This window comes from Neofelis nebulosa, chromosome 2 (genome assembly GCF_028018385.1).
Source record: "Neofelis nebulosa isolate mNeoNeb1 chromosome 2, mNeoNeb1.pri, whole genome shotgun sequence".
Classification (NCBI taxonomy): Eukaryota; Metazoa; Chordata; class Mammalia; order Carnivora; family Felidae; genus Neofelis; species Neofelis nebulosa.
The window spans coordinates 193065643-193087009 of NC_080783.1; the positions used below are offsets into that span (position 1 = coordinate 193065643).

General features: G+C 49.3%; 1 protein-coding gene and 1 long non-coding RNA gene across 2 annotated transcripts in view; both read left to right on the forward strand.

The window, feature by feature from the left end:
* The first annotated feature begins 627 nt into the window (after positions 1-627).
* INPP5B (inositol polyphosphate-5-phosphatase B) overlaps positions 628-21367 on the forward strand; it is a 48399-nt gene continuing 27659 nt past the window's right edge. Inside the window, 8 exon segments of the mRNA XM_058718002.1 lie at positions 628-749; positions 1515-1597; positions 1982-2076; positions 2903-3000; positions 3117-3146; positions 5074-5184; positions 9015-9319; positions 9322-9409. Coding sequence (XP_058573985.1) covers positions 1541-1597; positions 1982-2076; positions 2903-3000; positions 3117-3146; positions 5074-5184; positions 9015-9319; positions 9322-9409 — 784 coding nt within the window. The 5' untranslated portion in view covers positions 628-749; positions 1515-1540.
* On the forward strand, positions 9416-20128 carry LOC131504998 (uncharacterized). Its single transcript, XR_009258229.1, has 3 exons — positions 9416-10251; positions 10417-10560; positions 15984-20128. It is a non-coding gene; the product is annotated as an uncharacterized LOC131504998 (long non-coding RNA).

Here is a 21367-nt window from a genome sequence, read left to right on the forward strand (position 1 = left end):
CTGTTCCTCCACTCTGCCCTGCTCCCTTCCCGCTCCCCTAGCTGGGCCCAGAAGAACTGGGGAGCAGCAGCTAGGGAGACTCTGTAGGCCCTGCAAGCCCCCAGTCCCACCCCCAGCTCTGACTCCTACAGCTGTATCTTTCGCGACAGGGATTTATCAGGTCCATAGCATGGGCTCCAGGATCCTCACTTCTCCTTCCCAGGGCCTCGGCCTGAACTTGGTGCCCTCCAAGGGGGCAGGGCTTCAGCACTAATCCCAAGGAGAGGCTAGGGTTCATCTGGAAAAACAGAACTTCCTTCCCGACCCCCCACTGAATGGGAAGACCCCAAAGTTGTCAGGGTAGTTATCTGGGGAGGAAGAGTTCCAGTAGAGGCCAGAGCGGGCCAGCCTGGATGAAAGGAGTTGAGGCTGGAATAGAGGAGAAAATGAAAATGCATTATTTTTTTCCCCGTAAGGCAGACATGGCCATCTTCCTTCAGGATGCTAGGCGGGGAGCTCTGGCCCCATGACTTGGAGGGCTGGGGTGACAGAGCAGTCATCAGGAAGGGGGAGCTCAGAGTACCCCAGGACCTAAGGGGTTAATGGAGGCGGCGAGCCCCCCAGCGCCCCCGTGATTGGTGTGGGCATGCTGGGACTTGCAGGCTGGCTGACCAGCGTGTGGCGCACGGGCTCCTGGGAAACGTAGTCACTAGCCGGCCAGGGCCGCGGTGTCCTGGTGTCCTACGTCCTCAGCGGTGACAGCTCAGGAGGTAGGCGGCAGTGGCAGGGGGCTGGGAGCAGGTGCGGAGCAGGGAAGCCAGGGCCGGGCTGGGCAGGCGGGAGTGGGCAGACTGAGGGCTGAGACCCTGGTCCTGCAGCTGTCAAAACCGGACACCCCCTGGCTTGTGGCTGATGCAATCTGGCCTGCTGGGCGGGGATGAGGGCCAAAGAGCAATGCGATGTGTTTTCCTGTCTCTAGGGAAAGAGGAACGGGACTGGGGTCCTTGTCCAGGATGAGGCCCTTCCCTTCCCTTCCCTTCCCTTCCCTTCCCTTCCCTTCCCTTCCCTTCCCTTCCCTTCCCTCCCCTTCCCAAGAAGAACAGGACATTTCCCCCCAAATCCACGCAGACGCACCACCGACACCCTCCAAAGAGGTGCCAGCAGGGCTAATACTGCTCCCCCAAAAGGGAGGCAGAGCCCTATCCCGGGAGCCATGGGACCATGCCTCCCTCTCCAGTAATGGGACAAGGCACCCGCCTTCCAACAAATAGACCAGACCCCGCTCAGAAACAACCAGACGCCTTTCCAAAGGGTGGTGCAACAAACTGTACATCCCACCAGGGGCAAAGGGATGGCCCCTCTCCCTAGAAACTAAAGGGCCCATCTAAGGAGGAGGAAGGGGAGGGTCAGGCCTCCTCTAACTTCTCTCTGTACAAGGGCTCTCCTCCTTGCCCCTCAGCCCTCTGAGGCAGCTCCATCACCTGCTGGGTAACTTGTTGACCTAAGGGGGCTCCCATCTGCCCCCCTCTCCCCAGGGCGTGTCTGCTCAGCAGGGACAAGCATGGACCAGTCTGTGGCGATCCAGGAGACCCTGGCTGAGGGGGAATATTGCATCATCATATCCTTCCCAGCACTGAGCTCCCAGCCCCGGCGCCTGCCCTCACCCTGGGAGGTGGACCGGACCGTGTCTATGTGCCTGTCTGCTTTCCTCCCTTGCTCTGTGCCTTCGGGAAAGAAGGAAGCTAGTATTTACTACGTGCTTGCTCAGTATCAGACTCCTCCTGGTGCTTTAAATACTCTGTCATCCTCCCACCCCGCTGTGACGTTGGGGGTTATTATCCCCATTTCACAGATAAGGAAGGGTCAGAGAGGTGAAGTGACTTGCCTAAGGTCACAGTGCATCTGGGTGAGCAAGGGAAGGGCAGGGAAGGTGGGCTGGGCTGGGTTGGCAGAGGCCTGGCCTCCGGTTTTGTTTTGGTTTTTCCTTGACCCCGAGCAGCAGGCAGTTCAAGGTGTGCTGTGTGAGGGAGACAGCAGGCAGAGCCGTCTCCTGGGACTCGTGCGCCACCGCCTGAAACATGGTGGCCAGGAACACGCGTGAGTGAGGGGTTTGGTCCTTGCCTGTTGGGCCATGGGGTTATTCTTCACTGTATCCTCCAGCTGGGCTTCAGCCATCCTTCTGGGGCAGAGCCTAAGTCTTCTAGATTAATTAGAATAATGATCACTCCTATGTTTTGAACACTATATTCTAAGCCCTTCCTGTGTATTGGGCTCACTTAATCCTCAAAACCTGTTGGAGAAACTTGTCAAGCAGAGACAGCTGAATGTTCTGGTCCAGATCTTGAGTTGCATGGCCTGTCTGCCTGGGTTCAAATCCAGGCATTATTGCCTCTGACCCACATGATCGTGAGCGAGTTGTTTTACTCCCCTGTACCCAATACATGTTGCCAGCGATGCCCACATATTACACAGAAGGAGAGAGACTGACAAATGCTTGTCGAAGGTCTCAGAGCCAAAAAGTGAACCTCAGGATCTCAGAGCTGAGGGGATGGGGGAGGGACACTCGACATTTTCTAACCTACCACCCTGACTTTACAGATAGCAAAACTGTGGTCAGAGAGGGAAGGGGTGGCTGAGGTTATGGTGTTGCTGTCACACGCTACAGATAGATCACGCATGTGCTTCACTGACAAAGCAGAGGCACCCCAAAATGAGCCAAGTTCAGCTTTGACGACCTATCTGTAGAACGGCAGTCTCTGATGGGCACCGTGGACAGAGAAGGCACGAGGATTGTGCAGAGCAGGGCACCACCAGCACGATCCTAGGGACCAAGGAGGGAGTGTGAGCACTTGGCCAAGGCCCCCACGATGAGCCTGAGGGGTGGCCGGTGGGCCCTGTCTTCACCTTTGCTTCCTGCCCTTAGTCTCTTCCTGTACACGCACCGGAGGATGGCCATTACCGGGGACGATGTCTCTTTGGACCAGATAGTGCCGGTCTCACGGGATTTCACGCTGGAAGAAGGTGCCACAGGGGCTGGGTGGTGTGAGTCCCTCTCCTCTGGGCCCCCGGGTCATTTCTGCCCTGGTAGCGGCTGGAGTGCTCAATTGCTAAAGCTGTTTTCATTTCCCTCCCCACAGTGTCCCTGGATGGTGAACTCTACATTCTCGGTGAGTGGTCTTTTCAGCGTGAGTGGCAGTTAGTTAGGGCAGGATCCACTGAGAGAATGGTGTGAGGAACACTCTCTGATGTCCTTACCATGGCAAGCAAAACGCTGTAGGATCAGGCCCGCCCATCCCCCCCCCCCTCCTCTCTTGCTGTGCTTGGAATCTTCTGGATTGCTTCCATCACCTTCCAGCATGACATGATCCCGCCGCGGAGCCCCTGCACATGTTGCTCCCTCTTTTTGAGAGCCCCCACACCTCTTTTCACTTAGCCAACCCATCCTTCAGGGCTTCAGTTCACACTTTACTTCTTCCAGGAAGCTATAGTTGAGCCTCCCGAAGTTGTGCCTCGAAGATACACATTCCTTTTTCTCATCCTTGACGGCTCTCGGTCACCCACAGTGATTTTTTTTAAGTTTTTTTAAATTAAAAGAAGATTAAAAAAAAATTTTTTTTTAATGTTTATTTATTTTTGAGACAGAGCATGAATGGGGGGAGGGTCAGAGAGAGAGGAAGACACAGAATCCGAAGCAGGCTCCAGGCTCTGAGCTGTCAGCACAGAGCCTGACGCGGGGCTCGAACTCATGGACTGTGGGATCATGACCTGAGCCGAAGTCGGACGCTCAACCGACTGAGCCACCCAGGAGCCCCTAAAAGAAGATTTTTTAATCTATTTTTGAGAGAGAGAGCGCGTGCTCACAAGAGGGGGAGGGACAGAGAGAAAAGAGGGAGACAGAGAATCCAAAGCGGGCTCTGAGCTGTCAGCGGAGAACCCGACACGGGGCTCTAACTCATGAGCCGTGAGATTGGGACCTGAGCCAAAGTCGGACGCTTAACCGACTGAGCCACGCGGGCACCCCTAAAGTTTCTTTTTTAAGATTATTTATTTTGAGAGGGACAGGGACAGAGACAGAGTGAGTGGGGGAGGGGCAGAGAGCGAGGGAGAGAGAGAATCCCAAGCAGGCTCCACACTTAAGTGCAGAGCCCGACACAGGGCTCGAACTCACAAACTGGGAGGTCATGACCCGAGCGGAAACCAAGAGCTGGATGCACAACCGACAGAGCCACCCAGGTGCCCTTGCCACCTTCAGTGATTTAATTATTTGTAGTGACCTATTTAATGCTTCCCTTCTCTGCTAGACTGTAGTAGAGCCATAGTAGTAACAACAGAAATGAATATTCAGTCAATGAGTATCTTGTGTCAGACACTATCTTAAGAGCTTTACGTACACCATACGATGCTTCCCCACCACAACTCCATGAAGCCGTCACTGTTTTCCCATCCCCATTTTGTGGACAAGGTAACTGAAGCCTAGAGAAACGAACTAACTTAGTAAGTGGTGGAACCGGGATTCACACTCAGAGTCCAGACTGTAGAGCCCACAGTCTTGATCACTCTGCTAGATTGCTCCTGCTCATTCATTAGTTGGGCGCATTTGTGGGTGCTCGCCATGAGCCTACAGGGTGCTGGGGGGTTCTGCGATGAGCAGGACACCCTCCACAGTCTAGCTCCTCGCAGACAGGCCGTGTCCATTCCCCTTACCATGGTATTCCCAGTACCCGGCACATGCCTGACGTAGTCAGCTAGACCCAGACAGCCCCTCTCGTCTGCTTCTATGTGCATATTCCCTTCTGCTCAGGGATGGGTAGACAACAGGTCAGAGAACTTGTCCCCGTCCAGCGCCATCTAGCACTCTTGTGGGGAGGCTTACTGGCTGTTAGAGCCCTGATCCGTGCCCCCCTGCAGAGTGGGGAGGATGTTAATTTGGAGCTGAGAGTGTAGAGGTTTCTTTACCCCCCAGCAGCAGCCTTTAGTGAACTGCTTAAGGGCTAACAGGGCTTTGGGATCTTGGGCTGCTGATTCTCCATTCTGGGGATGCCAGCCTCGGTAGTTCTGGAGGCCAAGGGCTCAATTCCCACCTCCTCTGTGCAGGCTCAGATGTGACTGTCCAGCTGGACGCTGCAGAGCTCAGTCTCGTATTCCAGCTACCTTTTGGTTCACACACCAGGATGTTCCTCCAAGAAGTTGCCAGCGCCTGTCCAGGTAGGTAAGACTCCAGGCTCTCTGGGGTGGGGCGGGGGGTATGGCTGGGCACTGACCTACCCACCGCCAGTTGACTTTCCATCCTTTGGACTCACGCTCCACAGTTTCTGTGCCCTCTCAATGCTGCTGGCCTTAGGCCACAGTGCCCTCAGGCCATGAGCCAACCATGGGTTTGCATTGCATTTCTGGCTTCCCATTTCTAAACCTGAGCAGAGCCCCCTTTGTCCTCCCGGCTCTAGGCTGGGTGGGCTGTGATTCTGATGCAGAATCTTTTATAAGTTAGCAGGGTCAGCAACTCCTAGAGGCCTATCTTCCGTCTCTCTGGCAACCACAGCTGGGCATATGGGCTCATCTGCTCTTGACCCTTGCTCTGTCTCCCATGGCAGCTGAGGAAATGGTCTAGTTTTGGCTTAGCAATGAGAGGTTAGTGGCCTCTGGGGCAGAACTTGTATAGATCAGGATTTCAGCCAGGCAGGTAGAGTTTGTACAGAGCAGAGAATTAGCCACAGAACACGTAAATCTCAGTCACCAGGTACTGGGCTTAGGTGTATACCCAACACCATTATTTGTTTCCTTTCCAGCTAACATCTTGTCTCTGTAGGAATGACGGTGGGGGGTGGGGGCTTCCCTTCCATCGTGGTCTAAATGTCTGGGGGGCTCCAACTTAATTTGCCTGGTATGCCAGAAAGGGGACTGGCTTTGGATGTAAGCTGGGGTATGTGGGATAAGGAAGTAGAAACAAGATTACAGACCCTTGAATGCCTGGTTAAGGGGTTTGAAGTTTATTCTACAAACGGGGAAATTTGCCTCCAAAGGTTCAACTAATAAGGATAACTCAATTTATGATTATTAGTAGATGTAGGAGGGGTAATAATAGTAATAACAGCAAAGAACATGGACTTTTAAGCTGCACAGCCCCTTGCATTTGAAACCTATCTTTGCTGATGATGTGTCTTGGGGTAAACCACCTCATCTCTCTGAACCTTGGTTTTGTAGACTTGTAAAGAATATCTTCCTCATGGAGCAGGGAGAATTAAATGGGAGAATACATGTGAAAGTGCCCAGTACATACTAGGAGCTCAAAACCTGTTTCTTCCTTTTGTACAAGAGGGCCCGTAACTTAGCTAACATTCATTGTTGACTCAGTGTGTGTTAGATGCTGTTCTGAGAACTTTTTGCACATTATCTTATTTTCCTTACCATACCTTACAAGGTTGGTATTAGCAATGTCTCCATTTTACAGACAAGGAAACTGAGGCTCGGGGAGGCTAAGTGTCTTGTCTGAGTACACAGCTGGTAAACTATGGAGCCAGGATTAGACAGGACTACATAGTGTCCTCCAGAAGAGCTGAGCTTGTGTGTGTGTGTGTGTGTGTGTGTGTGTGTGTGTGTGTTTAATGCTATGAAAACATTTTTTAAGTTTATTTATTTATTTTTAGAGAAGGGAGGGGGAGAGAGAGAGAGAAAGAGAGGGAGAAAGAGAATCCCAAGCAGGCTCCACACTACCAGCATGAAGCCTGATATGGGGCTTGAACCCACGAACCGTGAGATCTCAACCTGAACCGAAATCAAGAGTTGGACGCTCAACTGACTGAACCACCCAGGCGCCCCTTGCTCTTGTGTTTTGATGCAGAATCTTTTACAAAAGTGTTTCCTATCCCATAGAAATGGCTCAGTGAAGAAAGGCTTCATGGAGGAGGTGATATGTAAGCCAAGACCTGAAAGATGAACAAGGTTTTTCCCAGGCAGGCAACAAGGGGGAGACGGCTGTCAGAAGGAAGAGCAGGTTGTTGAATGGGATTGAACTTGGAGATAGGAGGGTGTGGAGAGAGCTGAGCCAGCCGAGGCCAGCAGAGACAGCTCAAGAAGGGTTTTAAACAACCAACAAAGACCTTGGACTTTGCCCTACAGCTTGTGGGGAGCTGTAAGAGTTTTAAACCTAGGAATGACAAGGTAGGATTTGCATGAAGGAAAAGTTCCTCTGGCAACTGATTCCAAAGGGGAGAGACGAGCAGGGAGCTCACCGGGAGTGCATTGCAGGGGTTCCGGCATAAAAACTGAGGCTTGGGCTAGGGATGGAGAGGAGAGGGTGCACCGGAGATCGAACTGAAGGGAATGCAGGTACCACATGGGCAGTGAGTTTGGGTTGTGTTCATAACTTTACCCTAGTGGTTCGAACAGTGCCTGGCAGTCAGGAGGCACTTCATAGATATGTGTTGAAATGAAGAACAGAGCTTGGTGCCTGGCTGTGAGTCTGGAGAGAGAGGAGTCAGGGATGACTTTGCTCTTTTAGGCTTACGTATCTGTCTATCAGTCCCTTTACCTGCTCTGCCTTCTGGGGACCACACCTGGGATAGCCAGCAGGGACACTGCACTGAATCAAGTTCCCTGAGTAGTCATCATGACGTGGACTCCCTCAGGGAGGGGCCTGGGTAAGAAGGGGACTCTCACTGGTGAAGCCTTGGGTGCCTACCAGCCCAACCCTTGCCTTTTACAGATAAAGGGACTGGAGTCCAGGATGAGGGTTGAGGTGAAAGGTGAGAGGAACTAGGTTTTCTCCACCTGGTCCCTGGTGGATAACGTGCAGCACAAAAGGCCAGGGAGTAGAAGTGCCTTGGTCAAGAGACCTCAATTAGAGAAAAGAATTAGAGAACCCTAACTGAGCACCTACTATGTGCCAGACATTTTTCTAGACATCTGGACCATGCACACCAACCATATTCTCCTGTTCTGTCCCTTGAGCAATACTAAAGAGTAGATATGCTGTTTATAGATGAATAAACTGACATAGAGAAGGTAAGTAACTTGCCCAAGGTCATTCCTCAATTGAATTGATGGGACGGGATTTGGAACCCCAGGCTCTAACCCATGCCCCCGGGGTCCAGAGATTTCAGTTCAGATCCCAGCTCTGCCACTTCCTAGTTGTGAATGTGAACAGTGTATTTTATTTCTTTAGGTCTTGGCTTTGTCATTTGTACAATGATATGAACCTGCCTTACCTACTACTCCAAGAGGTTTATGAGGATTAGATGAGGCCCAATATGGATTAACACTAAGCAAATACTGAAAAGAACTTAAAAGCTATTTCTGCCGGTGCCATACTGGGGCCTGGAACCCAAGTTTCTTCATTTATGATGTCCCTGCAAATCCAATTCGGTTCGGTCAGGTTCATGCAGTTTTACAAGAAGAGCAGGCAAGATAGCATAGGAGACCAAAAGCATTCAGGGCCCAGACAGAAGTGGGTTTGAGTGAGAGGCAGAAGCACTCAAGAATTTCCAGGAAGAGGTGGCCATCTGTTAAAGGGGAACCAGAGGTCTTGTCTTGAGAGGACCTGTCTTGAAGGCATATCTCATAGCAAACACACTATTTTTAGCTAGAGTGTGTTTTTACTAGGAGTAGCTTACAAGTTGCTGACGGAGATTATGGGCGATTAAAACACCCAACCCACTCCCTAGTACTGACAGCTATTTGAGTTCCCACTGTGCCTCTCACTCTGCGACCTAAGACTTACGGTCTCTGCTGCCATGGGATAATAGTTCCTCACTTCCTACACTTAGTTGTGAGGATTAAGGGGTAATACACATATGAAGCACACACCTTAGCACATAGTTACCACGGGGAGTAGCGCGGGTCTAGCTTGGAAGGGCACTGTTTTCTTTTTCCACATTTATTATTACATTTGAATCCCAGATGCAGCCAGTGCTCCGGGAAATAGGCTTGGAGACTCTCCGGAAAGGCTGAGCGATTTGCTCACCGGCATACAGTCATGCAGAGGTGGAACTGGCTCTTCAAGCCCGTGGCTCAGCATTCCCTCCTTTTCCCTGCCACAGGTTGCGACCCGGCGACCCCGGATCCTGAATTCCTGTGGCTGTCTGTATACAGGTGCACCCGGCTGGAGCCCGATCCGCCCACGCCGCTCGGTTGGAACTCCGCCCCGGGCCCCCGGCCGCCATGCGCCGGAATTGGCGGAGGCAGGTATCCGTCTCGAAAGGGGCGGTGGAGATTGGAGGAAGTGCGGCTGCGGGGGCGGTCTCATTACTCTTGGGGGGGCGGGGCTATGGAGAGTATCGGCCTTCGATTGGTGGAGGTGGCACGCGGGGGCGGGCCCTTCTGGGGGCGGAGCGGGCAGCGCGGGCGGGGCGGTGCGAGCGGCGTGATGAAGAGCTTGAAGAAACTGGCTGGGAAATGTCCGCCGCCTCCGGCTCTCGGGAGTGCGACTCTGCAGGTCTTTGGCGGGCTGTGGGAACCTGGGTTGGGCCTCTGGGTCGGGGGCGGCGGCGGCGGGCCCGGCCCGCGGGTGGGCAGGGTCTGCGGTTTGGCCGGTGGACGCGCGGGGCAATGACCAAGGTCCTGGCCCTTCGGGGGCGGGAACGCTGGGGCTGAAGTTCCGAGGGGATGTTATTCTTAGCCGGCGTGGTGAGGGCAGGCGGACGGCTGTGTGGTACCCCGGAATCTGGAGGCTGAGGTTGTAATAGAGCGCCGTTCCCGACTCGCTGTGTGCCCTGGAGCCAGTCGCTGCCTCTCTCTGAGCCTCAGTTTCTCCATCCTGACCTTCCGAGGTTGGCCTGTGTTGGGGGTGCGCTCGCCATGACCGAGCCTTTCTTTGGGCGAGGAATGGTGTGTGTATTGGGCTGCCTGGCTCTCTTGTCAGTCTTTGGCCCGTGTGATGGGGCTGTGCACAGATCCGGGGTCCAAGAGAGCCCTGTTCACCGTGGGACTGGAGGCCAGGATGAGGTTACAGGTGAAAGGGACTAGATTTTTTCCACCCAGCCCTTAGTGGGTAGTGTTGTGCAGCACAAAAAGCCAATTGTTGAACAGGAGGTTGTCTTTTGGAAAGCAAGAGGCCCAGGGCTGAAGTTTGCGTCAGTCTGGTGCTTTGGGAGGACCTGCAGACCTGTATTTTCTGAACAGCCCCTTGATTTTCTGCACGGGCTCCCTGGTATGTTTTTCCCCTGGGTGCGCCCATGCGGCTCCAGTTACGTGAGAGCTTTGGCATGACCACTGGTACCCATTCGTGCCTCCTTTCTCAGCCATCTGCGAGAGATGAAGAGTCTGTCAAGTGGCTGTGTAAGTGTGGGCCAGCATTCTGCTTGCTCTTATAAGGCTTGGAAACTATGAGGGGCTGGGGCGTCGGGGGTGGGGTGCGGATAGCACGTTGCACAGTTTGTAAAACGAGAGGAAATTGGGTGAGCGAAAGACTTCCTCAGTGCTTATGCTTTTCCTTCATTGCAGCTGCCACAAGAGGCGTTTGAAGCGCCTGATGGTGCTGATAGTTTGCATCTTTCTGGGGCTTATCTCAGCTCACTTGAAGGACTTGATCTTGAGACAGCTGTCGCTTCAGTTCCCATGACATCCTGGGCTGTGGTGCTGGGACAGGTGAGAGCTTACCATTAAGAACAGGCCCAGTGAGAAAGAGGCGGGTTGTGTTTTCTCAGCCAGCATGCCAGGGCCAGGTTGCTGGAGTGCTTCATTCCCTACGTGGAGAGAAAGGTCTTCTGTGAGAAGTCAGGACAGCTCTGAAGCCAGTTATCTGCCCCTGGGTGATAAACGCGCAGGGATCTCACAATCTTTCTTTTGCTTTCAAAAAACAAAACCTAGTCACATGCCGGTGAGGAATTGTCGTCAAGGTTTTGGTTTTATTTTTAGTCTAAAATGATTTGGCCCCATCATAATAACCTACAGTAAGTGGGGTTACACTAAAGTGCTAAGTTTTAATTTAAGTTTAATTTATAGATTACTCATTTATAAATTAAGTTCATTTAAATTCAATTTAAGTTAATTAAAATTGCCAAATGAATCATGTGAAAACTGGTAAGAGATGGTACCAAGCCCCCAGTTCTGCCTCTCATCTCTGCTTCCAAAGTTGCTTTGGCCTCAGAGGAGAGTCACATCTTCTACAACAGGTAGGAGAAACTTTTGGGGCCTCCTCTGACGTTCTGGATAGTCCAGGCGCCAAGGGAAACAGGTAGTGGATTTGGTTCTTTCTATACGCGTATGATCAAAATACCCACTTCCTGATAGCCTGAGGAACCAACCTGAGGCGAAAGGCTGCTTAAAAATGCTATTTGTGATGTACTTTAGGAGAAACAAGGCTCCCTCAAGGAGCTGACAGTCCATACATTGAGGTAAGAGAGTGTAGGGTTAGCCCAGCAGGGCAGTGGTCCTTATAGGGTGAGCCAAAGGGATAAGAGTACCTCAAAGGCCTAGGTAATTTGGCGGCCAGGGGAATCTGGTCTTCACATCTCGCCTTTGTTTTGGTAGAGAAAGGAAAGAGCTCACTTTGATGCTTCTCTCCCAAATGTCCATTCTTTGATTTGTCTCTGCTGAATTTGGGGGTGTCAGGCCAAGTTTGGTAGAGATTGGGCAAAGACCTGGAGCTGTGTTCTGGAAGATTCTGAGACATGTGCTAGAAAGGGAAAGAACTACTCAGAAGTCCCATTGGGTGCTCTTCTGGGCTAATTTAACGAAGTGGTAATAACACTCAAATGTTGGTCTTTTGAAGTGGTTTTCTTATTCCATGGCTGATTCAAAGTGAGGCAGCTTTGTAATAACTCAGATTTAGAATGAGATGCGCCATGAGTATTTTTGCCCCTGGACCCAGAAGACAGCATTAGAATCTGTCTGGCCTGAGAAAGGAAATGAATGCTATTTATATCTCAGGGCAGCATAAAGGGTAACCTAGATTACCAGGGTAGAAGCCAGAGAGAATGTGGGAAAAATAGCCCCTGGGTTGGTCCATCTCTCTCTCTCTCCCTCTCTCTCTCTCTCTCTCTCTCTCTCTTTCAAGAAGTAAAATCTGTGTGACCAACCTATCCTTTTAGCAGCGGAGAGGAATTCTCCTAGATATTTATCCTGCAGGTAGGAACGTTGCCCATTCTCTCTGCCTTTGTGGGCCCCTAAGCTCTGAAGGCCCCTAAGCAAATGAGTTTGGATCACTTTGTTTAAACAAAAGAGAACTGTGCTCCTTTTTTCTTCCTCCTTTTGTTGTTCCCTTCTCCATTTTCCCTGTTTGTCCCATTTAGCCTCCTGTTTGTTTCTATAACAGGAGAATCCCCAGACGACTTTTCCTTCCCTCAGAAAACAGTTTGTGTTGGAATTCTACAGGGGGAGTCTTGAGCAAGCCAGGTGACCCACAAGCATTCATTTAGAAGTGGAGCTTTGCACAGAAAAATCCTCAGGGACTGAAGGTTCAGGAAGAGAGGCATCAATATTTATTAGAGGGAAGACAGGGTTGGAACATAGAAGCCAGGTGACTTGCATGTTTTCTTTGCTGCTTAAAATATACTGTAACAAATTTGTAGGCTTTACCACCCCTCATGCATATGCAAACTGAAACTAGCAAAAATGAATGGTGAGGATTTGAAAAAAGTGTGTGTCTAATTTTTACTTATTTATTTTTTATTTTTATGTTCCTTCTTGCACCTTGGTACAATATTAGACATGTCTCTTGACTTTCCTCTCTTCCATCTATGCAATGAGAATGAATGTTTGCCTCCAAGAAGGTCACCTCTAAGTTATTTAGAGATGCTTTTGTTTGGGAAACACACTCAGGAATTGCAAATGCCCACTTTCCAGAGCTTAGAGACTGGCTGCCCTCTTCAGGGCCTATCCTAGGCCAGATTCTTCCAGATAACTACTCATTATCTTCTTACTGCTCTCTCTCCCTCCAATTTCTTTTCCGTGAATGCAGTCTCTTAAAACCTCTGTCATCCTGCACTCTTCCCTCTCCTCTTCTAATAACCACGTTATTTTTTAATCCCCATAGTTCATGTAAGTATTGTCTTACTTGAATGAACCCAGTGGTCTCCTTCCAAGTCTTCCTAACCTTAAAGCTGCTTCTCCCTCGGGATCTCCCTAGCCTCTAACTTTTATCATGCCCTACTATTTTGTATGTGAACTTGAATGTTGTGCCACTCTCTGTTGCCCACAGGATAAAGTTCAGATTCTTTTGCATGACAGTTCAAGTCCTGCACAGCCTGGCTTCAGCCCCCTCTTATCTTATCTAGTCTTATCTGCCCCAACTCCCCTTCATTTCCTCTTCCTTCGAACTTGACTGCTTGTAATTTCTGGATAAAGCCCTGTGCGTTTTCATCTTTGTTGACTGCTCATTCAGCTACATTTTTACAAGCTTGAACTTGCTGTTGTTAGCATTTTGCATCCTCTCTCCTCCCCACATGCCAGCCTGAGTGCCTTGCACATCACCAGGTGCTCAAAAAATGTCTGTGGTCTTTGAGCTATAGCGACCCGCGCAGTTCATCGCCTCAAGTGCTTAGTCACTTGAACAGCTCCTGCCCCCTTCCTCTTTGAGTGTGCTCTGAACTTCTCTCCCCTCTCTTCCTGGTTTGCTCTTACCCACTTCTCTTTTCAGCTTTATCACCAGACCACAGACCAGAAGGTCCAGTGGAGGGAGAGCCTGGAGGGAAAGAGTCAAGTAATCTGTCCAATAACTTGTCACGACTACAGTCTGTTGCTGTGAACTGGGCGCACTGGAGTCTTCCTCCTTGAAAGCTAAACCGGTCATATTTAGTCCTTGCCAACCTAAGTTGGATTTGCACAGGGTGCAGTTAGAGTTTGAGTCCAGGGCTTATGGGTCCGCAGGGCACAGGATGTGTTTTTCGAGATGTCTAAAGAAACAGAGAGAAAACTAAGAAGCATGGTTATTTGACTTTTAAGAAAGTAACAACTATCTGGGGTGCTGGCCAGGCTGACAGTTGTTTGTAATGCCGGGTGCCCTGTGTTCCGGACTTCTCTTCAGAGTTTCCCGGCACTGTGGACTATACGTAGCTCCCCGCTCTCCCTTTTTTAAAAAATAGACTGCACGTCCACTGTGGGGCTTGAACTCACTGCCCCGGGATCAAGAGTCACAAGCTCTACCAACTGAGCCAGCCAGGCACCCCTGGTTCCCCCTCATCATAGAGTAAAATCCAAACTCTACATGGCGTTCAAAATCTTACACTTTGGCCATTTATTACTAGTATATATCTATTCCTAAAAAATCTTTTTTTTTTTGAACATTTTTTTTTAATGCTTATTTTTGAGAGAGAGAGAGAGAGAGAGAGACCAAGAGAGAGGGAGGCACAGAATCTGAAGCAGGCTCCAGGCTCCAAGCTGTCAGCCCAGAGCCTGACATGGGGCTCAAACTCATGAACCCTGAACAAATTTTTAAAATAAAAGTTTGTTTATAAAAATGTATTGCTATCGAGGCGCCTGAGTGGCTCAGTCGGTTAAGCGTCCGACTTCGGCTCAGGTCATGATCTCATGGTTCATGAGTTTGAGCCCTGTGTTGGGCTCTGGGCTGACAGCTTGGAGCCTGGAGCCTGCTTCAGATTCTGTGTCTCCCTCTGTCTGCCCCTCCGCTGCTTGGACTCTGTCTCTCGCATTGTCTCAAAAATAAATAAATGTTAAAAAAAATTTTTTTTAAACGTATTGCTGTCAAACTATTATTATTATTAGCAGTTACCATTTATTAAGCACTTACTGTGGGTCTGTGGGGCTCACACTATGCCACAAAAGTTCTGTAAGAGGATGTCCATTTCTCAGATGGAGAGAGAGAGGCTCAGATAGGGTAGGTAACATGCCTGTGATCACTCACTGGTCAGTGACAGAGTTGAGAACAGAACTCAGATTGTCTGTTTGAATCTAATGCTTGAGCCCTAATCCCTGTATTCTACTTCCGTGTCCCCTAATCCTTCTCAAACAAAACTTTTCCTTTGTACTTGTTTATACTACTGATTACTACTATTTTTTTTTTTTTTTTTTTTTTTTTTTTTGGGACAGAGAGAGACAGAGCATGAACGGGGGAGGGGCAGAGAGAGAGGGAGACACAGAATCGGAAACAGGCTCCAGGCTCTGAGCCGTCAGCCCAGAGCCTGACGCGGGGCTCGAACTCACGGACCGCGAGATCGTGACCTGGCTGAAGTCGGACGCTTAACCGACTGCGCCACCCAGGCGCCCCAGATTACTACTATTTTCTGAGGATGCCATAATGCTGTCTTTGTACTGAAATTATTTCTTCTGCCAGAAATACTTTCTGAACCTCATGTTTTTCTGATAGTTGATATCTTGCTATTGTTTACTGGTTGAGAACCCAAACTCTTGGGGCGCCTGGGTGGCTCAGTCAGATGAGCGTCTGACTTCAGCTCAGGTCACGATCTCATGGTTTGTGAGTTCAAGCCCCATGTCAGGCTCTGTGCTGACAGCTTGAAGCCTGGAGCCTGCTTCGGATTCTGTGTCTCATTCTCTCTCCGTCCTTCCCCCACTTGTGTTCTGTCTCTCTCTGTCTCTCAAAAATAAATAAATGTAAAAAAAAAAATTTAAAAAGAAAGAAAAAAGAACACAAACTCTTGACCCAGATTCCTTGGGTTTGAATCCTGGCTGTGCCATGTACTATCTGTGTGTTCTGGGGCAAATTAGTTAACTTCTTGGTCTGCAAAGTGCAGATAATAATAGCACTTACTTCATCCGATGGAACAGTTTTGAAGATTAAACATATGTAAAGTGTTTAAAACCATGCCTGGCATGTAGTAAGCCTTAAGAATTTGCTATTAATATTATTCATGATAATACTACTATCATTGTCATTAACACAGCCTGATTTGGATTCTGGGTAGTTGGATCTGTTTATCTGGATCTGTTTATCTTTCTGTGAATTGAAGTACCTCTTGCTGGTATGTGTCTCCCTGTTTCAGACTGAGAGAGCCCTTGGCGTGGCCCCCTCTGTGTCACTGGTAAGCATTGAACCAACTCACTCACTCCTGCCAATTTGAAACATCAGGGATTTTGCTCGCATGGTTTTGCAGGTTCTTCTGGTGTGCTGGATTTGGAATGCAAAGGCCAGTGACTGAGAAGATAGGAAGGGACATCTCCTCCTAGACCTGTCTAGTAGATGCTCAGCAAGGGCAGGACATGATCTCCACCCAGCAATGGCAGCCACATACCCACACACCCTGTGGTACACCATGGTGGTACTTTTGCTTTGTTATCCAAGCAGACTCAACCCTTCTATTCATTTGCTACTTACCTCTATGAGTTGATAGTTTCCTTGAAGATCCTGTGCTCGTGCTTGCAAAGGGGGAGACTGTGGAGTCAAGCAGATCTGGGTTTTAACGTCTAATGCGATTAGAAGGTAACTTGATAAATGGTAGTGTTCATTATCAGAGCAGTGGGGGGTTAAGAGTGGCAGAGGTGGGGGAAAAAAGTGGTAGAGGGGAAAGAACTAACAGTTCCTGCCCATCTGCTGTGCACCAGGCATTGTGCTAGGCTCTTGACCCATGTAGATTTCATTTGGTTGTTCTTTTGGGTTCTAAGTTTGGTGGTATTATCCACATTTTACAAATGAGGACACAAATGGAGTAATTTGCTTGAGGTTTCCTATGAGGTCGTGGACAGAGCCAGTAAAAGAGCCAGGTCTGTTTCATTCCAAAGCCTAACGCTTATTTCCAAAAACACTAATTTCTCTTAAAAGTGCCACACCAGTTATATGGACAAGAAAGGCCTTCAGAAGTCGGAGGGATGACTGCCTCGGATAGTGTGGTGATGGTAGTGGGGCATCAGGAAGAAGGGGAAGGAGCTCGTAGGAGTGGAGGCTGGGCTTTGCAGGAGAGGTGGCCAGCAAGTAGGAGGGGCTTCCCTTGGAGCCAGGGGTGAGGGTGGCACGCAGGGCGAACCTGTCTATTTAGATCTGGCTGCTTTTAGGTGACTGAGGAGAGCCAGTTTGCAAAGGGCCTCATCTGCCAGTTCAACCAGTCTGTATCTTAACCTCCAGGCATCGGTGCAGTGCTGAAAGCTTAAGAGCAGGGAGATCTAACTAAAATCAGAGTTCAGGCTGGCCACATCCAGAGACCAAGTTGGGTAGTGAGAAGTGGGAAGCTCCTGTAGTGGGAGGCTCTTGCAGTGATGAAAGACTCTTGCAGTGACAAGTGAGGAGAGGATGGCCTGAAGAAAGGCATCCTTGGGAACAAAGACATTGGTGACTGACCAGCTCTTGGGGCCCTGGGACGAGAGGTGTGGGTGGATGGCAGGGTTGCAGACCAGGCTGGCGGGGACAGGGCTGGTACAGATGACAAAGGGGGAGGTCAGGGAGAGGGCCCCAGGTCAAACCGCACCTTTACCTGGGCCCCGCCGTGCACAGAACTTCCTTGTGGAAATGCAGACAGTAGGCGGTGGCAGGATTAAGTTCTGGCAGAGCTGGACAGCTCCATTTGGAGCGAACTGTGGTGGCCGATGATTCTTGAAGAGAAGGAGTGTGACCTAGGTCTGCATTTGTCCGCTGTGGTAGCCGCATGTGGCTTTTAACATTTAACTTAGGTGAATAAAATACAAAATCCAGTTTCCCGTTCACTCTAGAAACATTTCAGGTGTCTCAATGTGGCCAGTGGCAGCAAAGCTGTAGAACCTTTCAGTCATCACAGGAAGTTCTCCTGGACAGCACTGGTCTGGATATGGGAGCCTCTGCAAATAACTAGGGGACCTGCAGGGGGAAACAGAGCAAAAGGAGGAGACAGAAGGAGCCACTGAATTAAGAAATAATGTTCCTGAGAGAAAAAAAGAAAATAAAGAATGCTGCTGCTCTCGTACAGGTCTCCAAAGAAGCAGGGTACTTGTATTTGGATTTGGATTTTTTTTTTTTTCCCTTGTGTGATGTCCTGTTTTAGAAAAAGCCCCAACCCCAGGTCAGTGATAGATCTGGCTACAAGATGTTGGCATCAAGACCTTGCCTCTTGTCTTTGTTTTGTAGCTCTGGGCCTTCAACAGGTCCGGTTTGGCTTTTAGAGCACCTTTTGGCCTTGAAGTAGGGAGAGCCTCCAGTTAGCCACAGGGAGAGAAGACAGCAGTCCTGTACAGCAAATACACTGTTGTCTCTGATCGGTGGAAGAGGCCAAAGCTAGAGAAATTGGGTAACTTGCCCAAGGTCAAACGGCTAATGAGTGGCAGGGTCAAAATTGGAACCTGGGTCTTTGATTTCAAAACCCGTGATAAATGTGCATACAATAAAATACACATTGTAGCTGCTTTTGAAAGTGCCTATAAGCAAAAAGCAAAAGAAGTCCTACCGTTGAGAAAGGATTCCTGTTGACATTTTGGTTTCTACCCTTCCAGGATACGTATGTGTACGTATGTGTCTGTAAAATTTATCGATATATTTATAAGCTTGTGTTATAGATGGACATAGACACACACTCTAGTCCTTTTCGATGTGTGTAGATAACAGCAGGCCATACTCTTGACTACCATCTTCAATCCCTTATTAGCAGTTCTGAAGTCCTAAAAGCTCCAAAGACTAAAAAAAAAATTGCATAAGTTTGGTCCAAGCCCACTGTGGCAGCGAGACTCGCTTGAACTGACATGAGACTATTTATAGGCTTTATTTGTCCCCCCACACTTTACTACTCCTACGTCGCACTGTGGAAATATCAAAGTGTTTGATTCCTCAGTGTTGCCTCAGACTCTGCTGGGGGGTGTTGTATTATATACAGCAGAAGTCACATATTAGCTTTTTAAGATCCCCCAAATTCTGAATTCCAAAGTACGCTTGGCCCCAAGCGTACAAGGGTACGAGATCAGAATCGTGGATCCGTGTTAGGCACTCCTGCTGCTTGAGCTAAGGAAGGAGCCTCCAGGGGCAGTGTTGTCTGTTTAGCCAGGCATGGGAGAAGGCTTTTGGTCCTGTAAACTATACAGTGCAATGCACAGGATTTGCAAGAAAAGCAAAACACTTCAGCAGTTCTATACATCCAGACCAAGCTGTTACCATGGTTGACCTACTTACTAGGTAGCCTCTTACAGGGAAATGGTTTCAATTGTAGGTGTGAAAGGTGGTCATCAAGTAAGCACCCAGAAATGACAGTGAGCTTGATCTCTGCCCTGTGGCTCTTTGTTCACTGTGTGTTTACTCACTGCCTGATATGTTCCATAAATTGTGGTAAGCCCAGGTCCACAGGGGAAAAAAACATCAGCCCCTGCTCCCAAGGAGCTTGTGGTCTAGCTAAAGAAGTAAGACAAAAAGAGGTAAACACAGTGGCGGTTCTATTATGATAAATGCCTTGATTGAGGCAAGCACTAGCTGTATGAAAATACAAGGAGAGGACCAGTAGAAGACCTTTTGAAGGGGGTGAACACTGAGCAGAGTCTGAAAGGATGATGTCTACCACACGAAGGTGGGATTGAGGACTGGTTAGGATCAGGAGTGGGGTGAGGAGACAGCATCTAAAGAGAAATCGTGGGGCACCTGCATGGCTCAGTCAGTTAAGTGTTCGACTTCGGCTCAGGTCACGATCTCAGGGTTGGTGAATTCGAGCCCCACATCAGGCTCTGTGCTGACAGCTCAGAGCCTGGAGCCTGCTTCAGATTCTGTGTCTCCCTCTCTCTCTACCCCTCCCCTTCTTCCGCTCTGTTTCTCTCTCTCTTCAGAAATAAATAAACATTAAAAATAATAAAAATAATAATAGAGAAATCGTTTTGGTGTGACTGGATGGGGGCTGTGGGAGATGGGGCTGGAGAGGGGGTCTGGGTGAATTACAAAGGTCCTTGTGTGTAATACTCATAGGTTTGGGGTTGATTCGATAGTTGATAGAAATTATTGTGGGAGGGGCGCCTTAGAGGCTCAGTTGGTTGAGCATAAGACTCTTGATTTTAGCTCAGATCATGATCTCACTGTTCGTGGGTTTGAGCCCCAAGTAACTGCTTGGGATTCTGTCTCTCCCTCTCTCTCTCTCTTCTCTCCGGCTCACGCATGCAGGCTCTCTCTCTCCAAATAAATAAACTTAAAAAAGATGGGGCGCCTGGGTGGCTCAGTCGGTTAAGCGTCCGACTTCGGCTCAGGTCACGATCTCACGGTCCGTGAGTTCAAGCCCCACGTCGGGCTCTGGGCTGATGGCTCAGAGCCTGGAGCATGCTTCCAATTCTGTGTCTCCCTCTCTCTCTGCCCCTCCCCCGTTCATGCTCTGTCTCTGTCTCAAAAATAACTAAATGTTAAAAAAAAAAAAAAAAAAGAAGTTATTATGGGATTTAAGACACAGCAATGACCTCAGATTTATGTTTTCTTCTAGATGGTGGCAGAATGGATTGGAGGGGGGGTGGTGATGGAGACAGGGAAATCATTGAATGTGCTTTCCAGAAATTGTAAGGGCCTAATCTGGGGCATGACAGTAGGGATAGGGAAGAGGGTCAGGTATAAAAATATTTAGGAGAGAGGATTTATAGGACTTAGTGAATGAACATGGGAAGAAAGGAAAAACCCAGATGTCATCTGTTAGATTGGGTGACAAAGGATTGGAGGTCTGAGGTTGGAAAAAGGGCAGAGTGGGAGTAGGGAAGCAGAAGAGGAGGAAGAAACAGGAAGCTGTGGTTGAGAGGGAGCCAGGGGGCTGGGTGATGGTAAATTTGGTACAGAGCTGCTGATAGCCAGCCGCCGTGCTAGATCCAGGGGAGAAGAGATCCCGAGAAGATTGTTCTGTGGCTGGAAATCCCCCAGGTCACGCCTTAAACTTTCCACACGTAGAGTGAAGAATGAAGATGTTCTGGTCGTCGCTGGGCTGGTTCCTGCAGCAGACATGGTGATGTAGGCCTACAGGGCGATTTTCCAGTACACTGGCCACTCATAGACAGAAGCTGAATCCATAGGGACGAACCACCTGTCTCCAGGAGATGTTCTTCCAGTCTGGCCCTTCCTAGGAACTTACAAAGCCTTTACTAGGAAGCCCCAAAACAAGATCCTGAGTCCTTAGCACTGACATGCAGAAGCAGAGCTCTAACCCATATTCCTTAATTTGCCTTTGCTCATTGTAAAGTATAAAGATATTTATACTGAAGTGCCTGCTTTATAAGTGAAGAAACTAAGACCCAAAGAGAAGAGGGAACTTGTCACACAGGAAGATAATGGTACAGCTAGGCTTCAGCTTAAGTTTCCGGATACTTGCATGCATTTAACACATCGAGTACCCACTCTGCTGCAGGTGCTGTTCCAGGTCCCCAGGAAATCGCATAAAGACAAAGCCCCTGCCTTGCAGAGCTTACGTTTTAGTGGGGATAGCCTCCGATAAACTGATGAATACTCACAAGATATAATGTCAAATGGTATTGGTACTAAAGGGAAAAATTTCACAAGATTGTGGTTCCCAGACTGTGTGCTGAGGTATCTGGGGCTCTGTGGTGAATTCACAGGGGCACTGTGGGACTTGTAAAA